This window comes from Symphalangus syndactylus, chromosome 6 (assembly GCF_028878055.3).
Source record: "Symphalangus syndactylus isolate Jambi chromosome 6, NHGRI_mSymSyn1-v2.1_pri, whole genome shotgun sequence".
Taxonomy (NCBI): domain Eukaryota; kingdom Metazoa; phylum Chordata; class Mammalia; order Primates; family Hylobatidae; genus Symphalangus; species Symphalangus syndactylus.
Genome location: NC_072428.2, coordinates 93,881,839 through 93,900,263, shown reverse-complemented (window position 1 = coordinate 93,900,263; position 18,425 = coordinate 93,881,839). Strand labels below are relative to the sequence as shown.

Sequence of the window (18,425 nt, the reverse complement as noted above, 5' to 3'; positions counted from 1 at the left end):
TAGGTGTACACGTGCATCGGTGATTTGCTGCACCCATCGACCCATCATCTACATTAGGTATTTCTCCTAATGCTATCCCTCCTCTAGCCCCCCACCGTCTGGCAGGCCCTGGTGTGTGATGTTTCCCTCCCTGTGTCCGTGTGTTCTCATTGTTCAACTCCCACTTATGAGTGAGAACATGCGGTGCTTGGTTTTCTGTTCTTGTGTTAGTTTGCTGAGAATGACTGTTTCCAGCTTCATCCATGTCCCTGCAAAGGACATGAACTCATCCTTTTATGGCTGCATAGTATTCCAGTTGTATATGTACCACATTTTCTTTATCCAGTCTATCATTGATGATCATTTGGGTTGGTTCCAAGTCTTTGCTATTGTGAACAGTGCCGCAATAAACATACATGTGCATGTGTCTTTATAGTAGAATGATTTATAATCCTTTGGGTATATACCCAGTGATGGGATTGCTGAGTCAAATGGTATTTCTGGTTCTAGATCCTTGAGGAGTCGCCACACTGTCTTCCACAATGGTTGAACTAATTTACACTCCCACCAACAGTAAGAGCATTCCTATTTCTCCACATCCTCTCCAGCATCTGTTGTTTCCTGCCTCTTTAATGATTGCCGTTCTAACTGGCATGAGATGGCATCACACTGTGGCTTTGATTTGCATTTCTCTAATGATGAGTGATGATGAGCTTTTATATACATATTTGTTGGCCACATAAATGTCTTCTTTTGAGAAGTGTCTGTTCATATCCTTCACCTACTTGTTGATGGGGTTGTTTGTCTTATTCTTGTAAATTTGTTTAAGTTCCTTGTAGATTCTGGATATTAGCCCTTTGTCATATGGATAGATTGCAAAAATTTTCTCACACTCTGTAGGTTGTCTGTTCACTCTGATGATAGTTTCTTTTGCTGTGCAGAAGCTCTTTAGTTTGATTAGATCCTATTTGTCAATTTTGGCTTTTGTTGCCGTTGCTTTTGGTGTTTTAGTCATGAAGTTTTTGCCCATGCCTATGTCCTCAATGGTATTGCCAAAGTTTTCTTCTAGGATTTTTATGGTTTTAGGTCTTACATTTAAGTTTTTAATCCATCGTGAGTTAATTTTTGTATAAACTGTAAGGAAGGGGTCCAGTTTCAGTTTTCTGCACATGGCTAGCCAGTTTTCCCAACATCACTTATTAAGTAGGGAATCACTTCCCCATTGTTTCTATCAGGTTTGTCAAAGATCAGATGGTTGTAGATGTGTGGCATTATTTCTGAGGCCTCTGCTGTGTTCCATTGGTCTGTATATCTGTTTTGGTACCAGTGCCATGCTGTTTTTGTTACCATAGCCTTGTAGTATAGTTTGAAGTCAGGTAGCGTGATGCCTTCAGCTTCGTTCTTTTTGCTTAGGATTGTCTTGGCTATATGGGCTCTTTTTTGCTTCCATATGAAATTTAAAGTAGTTTCTTTCTAATTCTGTGAAGAAAGTCAATGGTGGCTCAATGGGAATAGCTTTGAATCTATAAATTACTTTGAGCAGTATGGCCATTTCCACGATATTGATTCTTTCCTATCCACGAGCATGGAATGTTTAGGCAGTGTGGCTATTTTCACGATATTGATTCTTTCTATCCATGAGCATGGAATGTTTTTCCATTTGTGTCCTCTCTTATTTTCTTGAGCAGTTGTTTGTAGTTCTTCTTGAAGAGGTCCTTCACATCCCTTGTAGTTGTATTCCTAGGTATTTTATTCTCTTTGTAGCAATTGTGAATGAGAGTTCACTCGTGATTTGGCTGTTTATCTATTATTGGTATACAGGAATGCTTGTGATTTTTGCACATTGATTTTGTATCCTGAGACTTTAATGATATTATATCATTAAAAAAATCACATGGGGAAAATTAGGAAAATGTCTAAAAAGTCTTTTTAGATGGATGATGTTGAAAAATAGATGGAGAACACTGTCATCAACTAAATGGGTGACAGATCACTTCACACATATGACAGCAGCCAGTATGGGCTACAGTGGTCAACCACAATGTTGAGAGTGGGCCGGGTGCCATGGCTCATGCCTGTAATCCCAGCACTTTGGGAGGCCGAGGTGGGTATATCACTTGAGGTTAGGAGTTCGAGTCCCACCTGGCCAACATGGCAAATGCTGTCTTTTCTAAAAATACAAAAATTAGCCAGGCGTGGTGATGCATGCCTATAATTCAGGTGACTGAGGCCTGAGAATCACTTGAACCCAGGAGGCAGAGGTTGCATTGAGCCAAGATTGTACCACTGCACTCCAGCCTGGGTGACTCAATCTCAAAAAAATAAAAATAAAAGAGGATGAAAGTGAAGGCCATGGGAGCATTAATTTTAGCAAAATATATATATATATATATATATTTGATAAAAACAGTTCTACCTGGAGCTGTTTCTATACAGCAGCAGTCATAGGTTATTTAGACAAAACCTTGCTATGGATAATTCTTTTAGTTTAGCCAGTCTGGATGTACAGTTAAAATAATCAGATCCTGTTTCTACATGCAGAGGGTTTCTGGAGTTAGACAAGGATTATCACGCCTCTTGTTCTTTACTTTGGCTGGGGTTTCATGCTCAGCATGAGTGATCTCCAGCTCATTTACCTATTTAAATGGACATTTTATTTGGGTGCAGTAGAAACAGAGGGGACTGAGATATATTCTTTAATTCTGCAAGTAAAATTTCAACATTTAATGAACATTATCCTAGTCACTTTACATGCAATTTAGCATTTAATCCTCACAATATGAATTGTTTTACTTAATCATTCCCACAGTTATATTGAGTAGATCTTATTATCTATCTATAACAAAATAATGATCCTGGGACTTAGAGAGTTTAAGTAACTTGTTCAAGATCACACCACTAAAAACTGACAGGGCTGGATCCCATGTGACTAGTAGTCACTGAAGTCACTAGTGACATGGACAACTTACTTAACCCCTTTAAGCTTCTATAAAATAGGAATAATAGTAACACTTCTCAGGGTTTTTAATGAAAAAATGGGTTAATCTTTGTAAAACACTCAGAACTTTGCCTGCATCATTAAATACTCAGCAAATGTTAGCTGTTATTAGTTTGTTCAGAATCTTCTCTCTTTCTCTCTTTTTTGAGCATTAGGGTAGGCAGAAGTCTGAACCATGGTGCTGAGTAGTAATTTTGGTATTGTAGTAAACTTCCCAGATAGGTCAACTGGGCATTTCTTTGGCAGTGAGGAGAGAGAAGAGACAGGCTTGAGAATATTGGAGGTAGCTTTTAGGACCTGGTGATAGTTTATTTTTGTTTTGTTTTAAAGAAAGCCTTGTTGAGACTCTTTTCAGTCTCCTACATGGCTTGGATTTGTATCTCTAAAGCCTCCTCCTTTTTGAGTTTCTGTGGCCTGCATATGTGTAAAATCTGACTCCTAAACTGGAAGTTGGGTTGTGAATTAAACACACAAGAGAGCAGGTCACAGGAGCAGGCACCAGGTGGTGAGGCAGAATATAGTTCTGGACAGGTAGCCAGCATGTTGCTGTTAGCTTGAGGAGAGGCTGGGGGCAGGCAGTGGGAAGTGATTATCTACCACCATGCAGCTGTTAAGCAGGGAGGGAGAGTATGCAGTGTTAGGAGAGAAGGCAGCAGAGATAAGCTTTGGGCCAGCAGATCAGAGAGCTTCCATTACAGACAGGCAGGGCAGAGTCTGCACAGCTCTTTGAAAAGGATGCTGTATTGTCAAACTCAGTGGTCACACAGACCCAAGTATAACTGGATGGCTTTGCCCCTTAGGAGAACAGCGTTTGACTTAGAAATGTCTCACACATATCTGTATCTAACTCGGAGATGTGTCTACCAAGAGGACAAAGGGTATACAATAACTGATGAAAAATTTAGGCATTTGGAGAAAAAGACAGAGAGCCTAAGCTTGTGCCTTATAGGAAGGGCTCTCTTCCTGTTCGTTCTCAGATGGTTTGCATTCTATAACTGGATGTGGACAGGGTTTCTATTGGATTAGGACACATGTCTTCACAGAACTAAGGAAGGTACTACTATTTAGGGATGTGGGGAGGAAGCCAGCGGACAGTGTAGCGGAACCTGTTTTCAGATGCCACTCACTAGTCCTATTATCCTTGGCAAGTCACTTAAATCTACTGAGTCTTACTGGGCGTAGTGATGTGTGCCTGTAATTCCAGCTACTCAGGAGGCTGAGGTGGGAGGATTGCTTGAGCCTGGAAAGTTGAGGCTGCAGTGAGCTGTGATCATACCAGTGCACCCCAGCCTAGATGACAGAGCAAGACCCTGTCTCTTTAAAAAAAAAAAATTCCTGAGTCTTGGTTCCTTTATCTTTAAAATGGGAATGATAATAATAGCCAACATGTACAACACTGTGTGCCATACACTCATTTACTCTTCACAGCTACTCTATTATTATCATCCTCATTTTCCTGGAAAGGAAACTGAGGAACAGAATGATAGAGTAACCTGCCCAAGATTCCACAACTCCTTGGCAGCGAGCAAGGATCTAAACATAGGCAGACAGGGTTTCTGTGCTGTCAACTTTTCCCCTCTCCTGCCTCTCTAAACCTGGCACAGAGAGGCATTCAGTAAATGGTAGTTCTGGAAGAGGAATGGTGAGGCAGCATCAAGAACTCTCATCTTTTAAGTGTACTGAGCAAGGAAAGAATCAAGTTGACTTAGAATTGACTCTATTTATAGAACTAACTAGAGGTGTAGAAATAGGTAGGTTCTCTTCCATTTCTAACTTATGTCCATAGATACACAATTCCAGAATGATTTTTAAAAGGTTTTAGTGCTTTTTGGCTTCTTAAACTTAAATCTGAAACCAAATAATCAAATCAGTGCTTTGAAAAGTAAATATACACAGTGTATATGTGTTAGTGTGTGTGCACATACTATTCAATATCTTCTAGCATTACTCTACTTAAGAGTTATTGTTTTCATACCTATTTTCATCAGGCTGGTACTTCACAGATAAGCTGCAATAAGGGTGATTTTAGGAAATTTTATGATTACTTTTCAGAATATGAAATCATGTTTGGCTTTGTTGAAATGTCTGAGTACATTGACCTAGCAAAGAAGGCAAATAATAGACAAGCCAAATTCTGTAAGTAGACAGTTATTCATATTTGAATTAACAGATTAAAGAGTGATAAAAAGGAATTCTGTAATTCATTTTTTCTTTTTCATTTACAATATAACACTAACTTTCCAAAATAGATTTTCAGAAAAGTCTGTGTTTTTTTTTTTTATTAACTGATGGAAGCCTTTAGATATCCCTTTTAAAGAAAGAGCAAATGATGAAAAGGAAAGGAAATGGAAATCGTGTTAAATATTTGTGCCATTCTTAGCTTACACTTCTTATGTAGACATAAGGTAATAACTTTGCTAAACTTCCTGACAAAACATCTTACCAAGCTTTCTGAAAGTGTTGGAAATAATAAAATATTTCTTTTACAATTGTATCATTTTTATATATGGGGTTATATTTTTCACATAAAAAATCATAATTTTAACGTACTTGCCCTTTGTTTGGTGATACCCTATCCACAGATGTCTTGGTTCTTCAAACCCATGAAAAATAGACCAAGGCTTGTTAAACCCAGTTTAACACTAACCATGGCAAATTATAAACTAAAGAGATTTGAGTAATCCACATCTTTCATCTACGAAATATAGAATTGACCCAACATGAATGTGTAATTTTATCAATGGGTAGGTTATTTTTGGTAATAAAATATTCAGTGTGTTTCTTGGAAGCGAGTAGCCTACATCTTTATGAGCATATGTACATTTTATTGTAGAGATGGGGGATCATAGAACTTCTAGTTACAGTTTTGAAGACTCAAAGTGTGCACATTAAAAGCACAGAAAAGTATTCCTGGGAGAAAACAGGGTTCACACAAGGTTTAGTCACAAACTTAAAATAACTGAAGACTTGTCAAGGAAAATGACATCCTGGAAGGCACAGAAATGTATGTCACTGTCTTAAAAGAGAGAGTGGGGGCAACTTTAAACTAATTAAAGACATTGTGAGTCAAATCTTGCTGAAGTATAATGTGGATAAAGGAAACTCTGCTGTTGATTCCTATCCTTCAACCACAACTTTGATAAAGAAGACAAATATTTCATATTTGTTATCTAGATAGCCAAGGTTTGTATGACAATGAATTTAAAACATCTATACTTTATTAAAGGAATCATGGCTTTACAGAGTGATGTTGATTGTTGGTACAGAATTTACAGCAAAGTTATGATTGTATTTTTAAGATGTTTGTACACAATATGCAAAAGAAAAACATTTTCTAACAATAGATGCTTTAAAGTCTTACTCAAAATGAAAAAGTTGTCAACTTTATAGAATTTCAGAGTTTGAAGGATAAACTCCACTTTCTTTGCCCAAAGCTACATCAGGAGAGCCACATTTGACTTGTTTACTTTTTCTCAATTCTTTTGAAAAAGTATAGCCTCTTTCTCTGGGGAAAAAATTTCATATGAACATTTTTTGCATAAGTTTACATATAACCAAAACAATGAAAACAAAATCATTATTGTAAGTACACCATACATACATATACATTATATGTACATATCTCTTTTTTTTAAGTTATACTTTAAGTTTTAGGGTACATGTGCACAACGTGCAGGTTAGTTTCATATGTATACATGTGCCATGTTGGTGTGCTGCACCCATTAACTCGTTATTTAACATTAAGTATATCTCCTAATGCTATCCCTCCCCCTTCCCCCCACTCCACAACAGGCCCCGGTGTGTGATGTTCCCCTTCCTGTGTCCATGTGTTCTCATTGTTCAGTTCCCACCTATGAGTGAGAACATGTGGTGTTTGGTTTTTTGTCCTTGCAATAGTTTGCCGAGAATGATGGTTTCCAGCTTCATCCATGTCCCTACAAAGGACATGAGCTCATCATTTTTTATGGCTTCATAGTATTCCATGGTGTATATGTGCCACATTTTCTTGGATTCCTCAGGTATCTAGAACTAGAAATACCATTTGACCCAGCGATCCCATTACTGGGTATATACTCAAAGGATTATAAATCATGCTGCTATAAAGACACACGTACACGTATGTTATTGCGGCACTATTCACAATAGCAAAGACTTGGAACCAAGCCAAATGTCCAACAATGATAGACCATATGTACATATCTCTTTGAGAAAAAGTGTAGTTAAATTATTGTGTTATAGATCCTGTTTTCCCTTTTCCAAATAATATTAAAAATTCAATATGGACCCTATTATTCAGCATGCAGCAGGGAAAGCAGCATGTAAATTTAAATTTATTATCAAACTCAAAATTTTAGTTATCCCCAGAATGGTTTCCAACTTACATATGTTAATTAGGTGGTATATGTCTTTCATGGTACAAAAGGTATTAAAAAGATCACCATGGTGGATGCAGTAAATTGCATTCATAGAACATGAAAAGCTGATTCTGAGTTCTCTCTTTCTCCTAGTTCTCAGTTTATGTATGCACCCTTGCTCATTATGTCTGCCTTTGTGTAATGTTCTCCCACTTTTCTTGTATTCATTTAAATTGTACTCATAGATTACAATGAGGACCCCCAAGTGAAAGGGGTCTTAGTGATCATGACCAGCATTTTAGAGATGTCAGAATGAAGCTTGAGAGGGGGTGCCCTGACAGAGGTCATACAGTAGTGGTGACAGAACTGAGGGAACCATCTCTGGATTATACTCTGCTGCTTTGTGTAAATAAAAATAAATATGGGAAATCTTAGCTTTTTCTTCAAGACACAGTTCCAGTCTCACACTCCGATAGGAGCCATTTCTGACTAAGGGCACTGGCTGGAATCCAGGCTACTTTGTACACTTGCTTAATGAACATAAACAGATTCCTTTATCTCCGTGTATTGGTCCATTCTGACACTGCTATAAAGAACTACCTGAGACTGGGTAATTTTTTTTTTTTTTTTAGTTTCTATAATCATAAGTTTTTGTTTATTTTAGAATTTACAAATGCTTTCCCATAGTTATGAATAGACATCAGGTAACATTTTTAAATGGAAGATAATGCAGTTGTACTTGATTTATTGATGCATATCCTTGTATAAAGAATAATTTGCATGAAATGTTACATTTTTTAAAATTTTTTTTTGCACACAAACATTTTCTAAAAATACATACAAACAAAAAGATGCATATCAAACATATTAGGAAGGTTGTACATGGGAAGACGGGGAATAGAAATCGGGGGTGGGAATTAAAGAAAATAAATGAGAGAGGGACTTTGTAGGGATCAATGATAATAACTCAATCCTCTATTTGACAAAGAAGAAGGACAAGGAAGAGGAATAAAAAGAAAGTGGGATAAAGGATCAGAAAGGGAGGAAAATAGAAAAAATTAGAGTATGACTCAAGGGTAGACCTGTTTTGTTGTCACTGGGTTGGTTGGTTGGTTTGTCTGTTGTATTTTTCATATATTTCGCCTTGTTGGCCAGGCTGGTGTCAAACTCCTAGCCTCAAGTGATCAACCTGCCTCGGCCTCCCAGAGTGCTGGGACCACAGGCGTGAGCCACCACGTCCAGCCCCCACATTGGGTCTGGCCTCCGTGGTAGACCTCCCAGATGGGGCGGCCGGGCCGAGGCGCTCCCCACATCCCAGACGGGGCGGCCGGGCAGAGGCGCTCCTCACTTCCCAGATGGGGTGGTGGCTGGGCAGAGGCGCTCCTCTCTTCCCGGACGGGGCAGCCGGGCAGAGGTGTTCCTCACTTCCCAGACGATGGGCGGCCGGGCAGAGGCGCCCCCCACTTCCCAGACGGGGTGGCCAGGCAGAGGCGCCCCCCACTTCCCAGACAGGGCGGCCGGGTAGAGGCACACCTCACTTCCCAAGACTGGGTAATTTATAAAGAAAATAGGTTTAATTGGCTCATGGTTCTACAAGCTGTGCAGGCTTCTCCTGGGGAGGCCTTGGAAAACTTACAATCATGGTGGATGGTGAAGGGGAAGCAAGTACGTCTTCGTATCACCGGCAGGAGAGAGAGAGAGAGAAGTGTTACACACTTTCAAACAACCAGATCTCGTGAGAACTCACGATCACAAGAACAGCAAGGGGGAAACCCACCTCCATGATACAGTCACCTCCCACCAGGTTTGTCCCCCAACCCTGGGAATTATAATTCAACATGACATTTGGGTGGGGACACAGTATCAAACCATATCACTCCATTTTCTCAGTGTCTTAATTAGTAAAATGGAGAACATAACACTCCTACCTCATAGGGTTATGAAGGGCCTTAAATAAGTTAATATTTATGAAGCACTTAGAGTAGTGCCAGGTCATAGTAAGTGCCTAATAAGCATTAGTTGTGATTATTATAATTGTCCTTATTAATAACTTTTCACTCTTATATTGTATTTTTTATCAATACCACCCAAGTAGCACTTACTTCTTTTCTAGCTGCTTTATTTAAGATGTTAGTTTATTCCAGTTTTCTCTTCCCAGCTCAAGTCATATCAGGGCGAGGACTGTGTTCTCTATTCTTATATACCTCTGCAGAGCCTAACACAGTGTTTGATGTAAAATAGGAATTCTGTAAATAATTTTCTTCTTGCTGGTTGATTTTATATAAATGGATTTCTAATAGTTGCAACTCTGGCCGATGTTTACATGTTCTCAAAGAAAATGCCAATTACAATATGTAGCAATAAAATATGCTAGTGTTCTATGTTAAAAAAAAAAAAAAAGCAAAGACCACTGTATAGTCATAGTGTTTGAAGTTGCATAGAAAGATCCAGAGAAAACTTGTTTGGGATGGTTTTAGGATTAGTGAGTGAGAGGATAGGTTATTTTGTGTTACTACCAGAGACATTGTGTAAGATATTGTTGCCTGTCTTCAAACTGTACATTGACACCATAATGATATGAATAGTATTACTCTAAGCCCTGAATTCTACACATTTTACTAAGGCACATTTTTAACGCAAATTATTGGCTAGACATTAGAATTGCTTGTGAGCTTTAAAAAATCTCAATACCTACACCATACTTCAAAACAGTTAACTCAGAATCTCTGGGTAACAGTATTTATTAAATCTCCTGGTGCCACTGGGCAGCCAACTGGAAGAACTATGCTGGAATGTTAGATTGCAAGAATATCATTCTATGGCATACTCACCCAAGGTAGGGCGTTAAGGTAGCAACTTATAAAGTTGTCAGGTAATATGTGGCCTAGACAGTGACTCATTTTTGAAGAGGGGTTTTGAGGAATCAGGAGGCATTTGACCATGATTCCTGTTACTAAGGCTCTATAATGCTGAAACCTTATTTTGCTTGATTTGTTTCCCTTCCCACAGGACTGTGGCTAGGACTTTGTTTTCCTTTTTGGCCAGGCAGACTCCTGCAGACTTGTCATTTTCCATACACCGGATCCCTGCTTTATGCCTGACCAGAGGGGAGTGGCAGCTCCTGAGTCATGCTATTGAGTCTCCTTGGGCACTCTGTGATTTTCCTGGGACTCTCTTATTCTCCCCAACCTTGTGATTTCTCTGGTTTGATGATTTTTGTCTCAGGATTCAGCTTAAAAATGTAGAGGCTTGCATGGGAAAAAGAACACCATTTGGATATGTCAAAACATAGATTTGTTTTTCTATATTTTAGACCAGTTATGACCTATTCTGAACAACTTTATACTGTAGAATATTCTATTGCATTTAGTTAATGTGAAATATGTGCTATAATTTCTGTTGTCTTTTTTTTAGTCCTGCTCCTGAATGAATAATTTGTATTATAAGTTGTATTTATTCAGAAATTACTTCTTTTTTTTTTTTTTTTTGAGACGGAGTCTCACTCTGTCACCCAGGTTGGAGTGCAGTGGCGTGATCTCGGCTCACTGCAAGCTCCGCCTCCCAGGTTCACGCCATTCTCCTGCCTCAGCCTCCCGAGTAGCTGGGACTACAGGCACCCGCCACTAGATCTGGCTGATTTTTTTTGTATTTTTAGTAGAGACGGGGTTTCGCCGTGTTAGCCAGGATGGTCTCGATCTCCTGACCTCATGATCCACACACCTTGGCCTCCCAAAGTGCTGGGATTACAGGCGTGATCCACCACACCTGGCCTTTCTTTCTTTCTTTCTTTTTTTTTTTTTTTTTTTTTTTTTTTTACAGTCTTTACCATTTCTCTGTATTCAGAAAATATTTCTTGAGAATTCGTGATATGTCAGACACTGTGGCAGGCACTTGGGATATAAAGATTAAAAGTGGTGTCCCTCATGGACAACTTGGGGAGATGGTCAAGTGCTGTGGTAAAGGGATGTATGAACTGCTCTGATGCCACAGAGGGAGGACACCTATCCAAACATGGGGCAGGGGCAGTGAGTGGGCAGCGAGTGGGCAGTGAGAGAGGGAGGGGCAGTGAGGGAAGTCTTTGAGGACTGGGCCATGTCTGATTGTATCATTAGGCCTAGCATAGTAAGTGACTTCTCTCAATGTTTGGTGTTAAACAGAGGCTACATTGAGCCATGCCTTGAAGAGTACATACAAGTTAGCCTAGTAGAGAAGAAGGATGGGTGGGAGGAGAGCAAAAGTCCAGGGCCTGCTGTGTTGAAAGCAGAGCATGTGCTTAGAGGTGAGAGTGAGGGTGGCTCAGCCACTAGTGCTTGAGAGTGATGGCATTGCTGGTTCACAAAGGATGGTAAGTGTGTACAGGGAGAGCAAGTAGGGCTCAGATTGTCCCAAACCTTCTAACTGATGCTAAGAAGTTTGTATTTCTCTAGAATCTGATGGGAGCCATTTAAGGAGATTTCACAGGGATTTACACGATCATGTATGCCTTTCAGAGAAATCATTTTGATGGAACATGGGAGTGAGACAGGACAGAGAGACCTGTGAAGAGTAATCATGATATGCCAGGGGAAGAATGATGGAAACCTAGGACCGTTTAGGGAAAAAAGTCAAATGCTTACTTTGTACCACACAACAAAATAACATTCAGAAACATTAAAGATGTCAATGTGAAAATAAAATAGTAGATAGAAAACATAGGAGAATATTTTTTAAATCTTGGGGATTGAGGAGTTCTTTCAAAGGAAAGCAAGAGACCAAAGGCCAAAATATAACAAAAATGAATGTTTGACTATGTGTAAGGTACTAGATGCTAGAGGAATGTCGATTAGTAGACCTGCTTTGTGCTTTTAAGGGGCTTAAGATGTAAAGAAAGTTAAGAAGCAGAACATTCCAAATGCCTTGGGCTAAGTGCTGTGTTGGAGTTTAAGTAAAAGATTCAGTGGGGACCCATAGGAGCAGCTACCTGGGTTTGCTTGGAAGTGGACAGGAGAGGCTTGAAAAAGCAGAAAGTGAGCCAAATCTTCATGTAGGATCTGTCAGGTGGTTGAGAGCAGTTGAGGAGAGAGAGCATTTTAGGTAGAGGGTACAGCTTGTATGAAGATAGAGGAGGGTTCATTTGGTATTTTGGGTGTGCAAAGTGCAAGAGGATGGGCAAGACATGGGGGCGGGAAGTGCTGAAGCTGAGGTTGGAGAAGGCAGTGAGAGGCAAATTCAGAGTCTTCACTATTCAGAATCTTACTGATGGCCAGTGACATCAATAGAGCTTTCTATGATGATGGACATGTTCTGTTCTGTGCTGTCCAATGTGGCAGCCATGAGCCACATGTGCTATTGAGCATGTGGAATGTGGATAGTGCAGTTGAAGAGCTGAATTTTTGATTGTATCAAATTTTAATTAATTTAAATTTGAATAATTGCTGTGGCTAGCAGCTACCATATTAGACAGTGCAGCTACAAACAATATGGGGTTGGCCAGGCACGGTGGCTGAAGCCTATAATCCTAGCATTTGGGGAGGCCAAGGTGGGTGGATCACTTGAGGTCAGGAGTTCAAAACCAGCCTGGCCAACATGGTGAAACCCCAACTCTACTAAAAATACAAAAAATTTAGCTGGCTGTGGTGGCAGGCACCTGTAATCCCAGCTACTGGGGAGGCTGAGGCAGGAGAATCACTTGAACCCAAGAGGTAGAGATTGCAGGTTGCAGTGAGCCAAGGTTGCACCATTGCATTCTAGCCTGGGTGACAGAGTGAGTGAGACTCCGCCTATTAAAAAAAAAGGGGGAGGGGGGGTCATTGAGATTTTTGTAAAGAGAAATATTAACAGTGTGAACAAGTTTATATTTTAGAAAGATCACTCTGATCAGCAGGAAGAAAATAAAGATTTATGAGAGACCACTGTTTTCAGATAGGGTACTAGGTGCTGTCATATGTATTGGGCCATTTACTACTTATAGCAACTTTAAGGTATAGAACGCATGGTATTTCCATTTTACAGACAAGAAAACTGGATCTCAAAGAGAGTAAATCATTTGTCCAAGGTCACAAAGCCAATAAATGAGAGAAATTTAAAATTTGAATTCCTATTTCTGGCAATGCTTTTAGTAATTTCTTAAATAATAAACTTATTTTTTAGAGAAGCTTTAGGTTCACAGCAAAATTGAATAAAAAGCACAGAGTTGCCATACACCCACTATCCCTACACACAAAAAAACCTTCCCTACTGTCAACATCCTGCCTCAGAATGTGGTACATTTGGTACATTTGGTACAATCAATGAACCTACATCAACACATCATTATTGCTCAAAGTCCATAGTTTACAGTAGGGTTCACTCTTGGTGTGTGCATTCTATGTGTTTGGACAAATTTATAAGGACACATATCCACCATTACAGTATCATACAGAGTAGTTTTGTTCCCTTAAGAACAAAATTACTGTGCCCTTTCTGTTCATCCTACCTCCCTCTTTATCTCCTGGCAACCCCTGATTTTTTATTGTCTCCATAGTTTTACCTTTTCCAGGATGTCATATAGTTGGAATTATACACTGTGTAGCCTTTTCAGATTGGATTCTTTCACTTGGTAATACGCATATTAAGTTTCCTTTATGTCTTTGCATGGCTTCATAGATTATTTCTTTTTACTGCAGAATAACATTCCATTGTCTAGATGTACCACATTATCCATTCACCAACTGAAGGACATCTTGGTTACTTCCAACTTTTGGCAATTATGAATAAAGCTGCTATAAACATCCGTGTACAGGTTTTTGTCAGACATATGTTTTCAGTTCACTTGGATAAGTACCAAGAAGTACAACTGCTCCATCATATGGTAAAAATATGTCTAGTTTTGTAAAAATACTGCCAAACTGTCTTCCAAAGAGGCTGTACCATTTTGCATTCCCACCAGCAATGAATGAGAGTTTCTTTTGCTCTGCATCCTCACCAGCATTTGGTGGTGTCAGTATTCCAGATTTGGGACATTCTAATGTGTGTGTAGCGGTATCTCATTATTGTTTCAATTTGCAGTTCCATAATGACATATGATCCTGAATATCTTTTCATATGATTATTTGTCATCTGTGTATCATTTTTGGTGAGGTGTCTGTTTAGGTCTTTTGGCCATTTGTTAATTAGGTTGTTTGTTTTTTAATTGTTGAGTTATTTATTACTATTTTATATCTGAGATACACCTAAGATAATCATCTTATTAAAAAAAAAGAAAAGCATTCCCTGATAGCTCAGCTTGGAGCTGACCTGTTCACAGCTAGGCCATGATGTTCTCATTTTGAACGTGAGCAATTCTCAGAACATCAACATTAGACAAGACCACTTTACAACTGTGATGTTATGAGGCAAAAACAAGACCACTCTGTAACATACCTGAACACGGACAAGACTAAGAACATGAAGGAAACCACAAAAGTGACCAGCATCCACATCCATGGAAATAGGACGGCTGTTGCTTTTCTGCCAATCACAGATTTAGCCTCACCCCATTCCTCATGCCTCTGAGATTAAAACAGCAACAACAACAAACTAAGATACTCAGTGAAAGGATTGCCTCTACTTTGTGATAGCCCCAAATCCAGAGGCAAAGGACCTTTTCTTGAAACCTCCCAAATAGGACTGGGGAGTTTCCCAGGCAAACCTGATCGCCTTGCCATCTGAAATAACCTAACACAAGCCTAAATATTTTTACAAGCCTCTCCTGACATCCTTTTACTGAGATGCCTCCCACCTCCCTATGGTATTTGGTCTCCCTTGCTGCAGACAGTTCCAATAAACCTAACCTTGTTCAACTGCAGGTTGGTCCTGGTGGTTTTTGGTGATAGGCAAAGATCAATAAACAAAATCAAAGCAAAGCAAGTATTATAGCAATGATTCCAGCAGGTCACTCCTTTAACAATAATATTTTAAATGATTAATTTCCCTATAGCAATAAAAAGTGAAAAATTACATAACTTATCGAGAAGCCAAATAGCATAGAATCTTAACATGAAAGAAAAATATTCAGAAAATACTGTGATGCCATGATAGGAAGATCTTTGTTTTGTTGTCTTTGTAACAACTCTCCTTCCCTTCTCTCAGGGATCATGTCTGACCATCAGTTTGGTAACCAGTTTATGTGCAGTGTGGTGGCCTCTCACGTGAGTCACCTGCCCACAACCAACCTCAGTTTCATCTGGATTGCTCCACCTGCAGGCACAGGCTGTGTGAATTTCATGTAAGTACCCAAAGTATCTGCAATATGTATAAAAGGCAAATACTTAGGACTTCTCTTGGGATTACATATAGAGTAACTATTTAAGTGTTTTATTTTGACGGGTTTAACCTTAATTAAAATCACTAATTTTGTTGCCAAAAAAGGTAAAAACTTTTTTAAAAAGTAAATTTAGCAGTTTATTTTTGCACATTTATGTGTACCTCCAAAGGTCTACATTGGATTTTAGCTGGCAAAATTACACAATAAAATAAAAGTAAGTGAATTGGTGGGACGGGAGGCTAGGGGACATGGGGAGCAGGGAGAAATTTTTCAAAGGGTACCAAGTATCAGTTAGGAGAAGTAAATTTGGAGATCTGCACAGCATGGTGACTATAGTTAATGTATTGCATATCTCAAAATTGCTAAAAGAGATTTTAAACATTCACATCACAAAAAAAAGATATATGATGTAATGGATATGTTAATTTGCTTGATTTAATCATCCCAAATGTAAACATATATGAAAACATCACATTGTGCTCCATAAATACATGCAATAAGTATTATCAATTTTTAAAAGACAAAAATAATTGAATAAATCAGGGCAATTGGAAAATGAATGTTCAGAAAATATGGTGAAAACGGGTTACAAAATGCTATAAGGCCGTATCTACCTTTTGGAAGAAGACCACAAATTTAGCTTTGAGCTTTCTGGCCATTACTGCCAAGCAGAAAATGGGATCAGTTAGGAAATTGACTTCTGGTGGCCAGAAGTCAGGTACTCTGTAGAACCTAGCAGCTCTCCCAGGTGCTTTCATTTAGAGGAAACTAGAGGATGTTCTGAACAGTGTTCTCAAGAGCATCCTTAGATAAGCACTACACTATGGTTCCAAGGCTGTGACTATGACATCTGTTGATACAGACTATACCCCTAACCCGTACCCCTACCCCACAGTCACCATGCCACATCTTTCTTATTCAGGGTTCCTTCTTCCCCCCATAGCATTTTTAAACTTCTAATGCATGATTTCCTTCACTTATTTAGTTACAAACATTGTTTCTCATTTGTCACTTCCTACTGAAATGCAAGCCCCTTGAAGGCAAGAATTTTTTTTCAGTTTTTTTTTTTTTCTTCACTGATTTGTCCCAACTGTCTAGAACGATCCCTGGCATGCAATCAGCCCTCAGTAAATATTTGTCGAATAGATGAATAAGCCAATGGTGTAAAGTCAAAGGCAGTTCAGAAACAGCTGTTCTATGGGCAGTCAAGCAAAATAGAGCTGGAAGGCATCTTGAATGGTTTTCTATTCAGACTTTCTGCTCAGACAAAATCCCGTAAAACCTGTGTACTCTAAAATTTACCACTGCCTTTTCTTTCCTCTTGATGACAAACAATTCAGTGTCTGGGGTTTCTATGGGTCAGACATTACTAAAATATATACTCTTTCTGCCTGTCCTCTGAGTTACCCAAGCTGCCAACATCAGACTCATCTCACATAACTGGTTGATATTTAAACCCATCATTTTCTCCCTCAGAAAGTTTTTTTATAAGTGAACATTTTCCTTCCAGCACGTTTTGCTAAGATGATTGCAGTAGCTTCCTAACTTGTCTGTCTGCTCACCTCTGGCCCATTTTTCCTTCAGTATATCCTACATATTATTGTCCAGTTAATCTTCTGAAAGTACAGCCTTGATTACTCAAAATTTGGCTAAGCCTAAAACTCCTTTCTGAAGACCAAAACTTTGGTATAGGTTTGAAGGCTCTTCCAATGTATTTGTTTATTATCTTCTCTCTTATCTCCCTTGGCACGCACCTCCTGATGGAGCCCGAACTGGCAGGCCTTCCCACAATTCCCTTACAGATTCTATAACTGTCTTTCTCCATGCCTTTTGCTTGGCCTGGAATGCTTTTCAATCTCAACCTCAATTGTTAAAATCTTACCTATTCTTCAAGACCTGTTTTAAATGCCAACTCTTCTGTAAAACTTGCCAAGGTATCAACAACAAAATTGATATGTATAGTCACATTTTGCTTATAACTCTATGGTAGTGCTGATTATATTTTACTATATACTTCTTTGAATTAAGTTATTGTCTTTTCTATTAGATTCGACAGGGACAAATTCTTGTTTCTTTTTGATTCTCCACTAGTTGCTACAGTGTCTTATATATAAGATGTCAAGGAAAATTTCCCTTGAATTATATGATGTTCAATGTTGTCATTACCTTTAACTTAATAGTGATCACTGACTCTTTTGGTATGCTTTCTCTTACTCATATTGGCACTTGCAAGGATGAATTGAATTCTTGCCGTGCATAACTTCTTAATTTAAAACAAAAGTTGCTTTTTTGAAAGACAAAACACAAAGTTTATCTATATCAGCAATATAGAACTGCCTACTTCCAAACAGATATGTTTTTAATTGAATCTGTTTAAGAATGATATTTGATAGCTTATGATCTCATTGCTTTTGAGATATAAAACTCTATTTTCTTCTGAGAAATAACTTAGGTATTTTAAGTCTTAAATTCAAACAGTGTTTCATTAGCAGTTAGCTGGAAAAATACAGTTTAGTCAGAGTTTTCACTGACTACAAAAAAGTTCACACATCCTCACCCATATCTCTCAATAAAATTTTGATGGTGCAGTTTGCACTTTTTAACATTGTTGACAAATGGTTAAGTCCTTTTTCCCATAGGCCATGATAGTGTTGAAACCTATATAGAGTAGCTGCTTCTTTTGTGGGCAAGATGCTTTTGTTGATCTCTTCCTACTCAGTTTGTGAGAGAGTACAGGAGAAGTTAAAATCGAATATGGGCCACTTAAGGAATTCATTTCACATTTTCTGAACTAAATTCTTGCCATTTTTTACCTTTATTCTTTACCGTA

At 38.7% G+C, this 18,425-nt stretch overlaps 1 protein-coding gene across 2 annotated transcripts in view; it reads left to right on the top strand.

The window, feature by feature from the left end:
- RELN (reelin) overlaps positions 1–18,425 on the top strand; it is a 533,709-nt gene that overhangs the window by 142,426 nt on the left and 372,858 nt on the right. For both annotated transcript variants that reach the window (XM_055283529.2, XM_055283528.2), the window contains exon 3: positions 15,421–15,556. In XM_055283529.2, the coding sequence (XP_055139504.1) occupies positions 15,421–15,556 (136 nt within the window). The remainder of the gene's footprint in view (positions 1–15,420; positions 15,557–18,425) is intronic.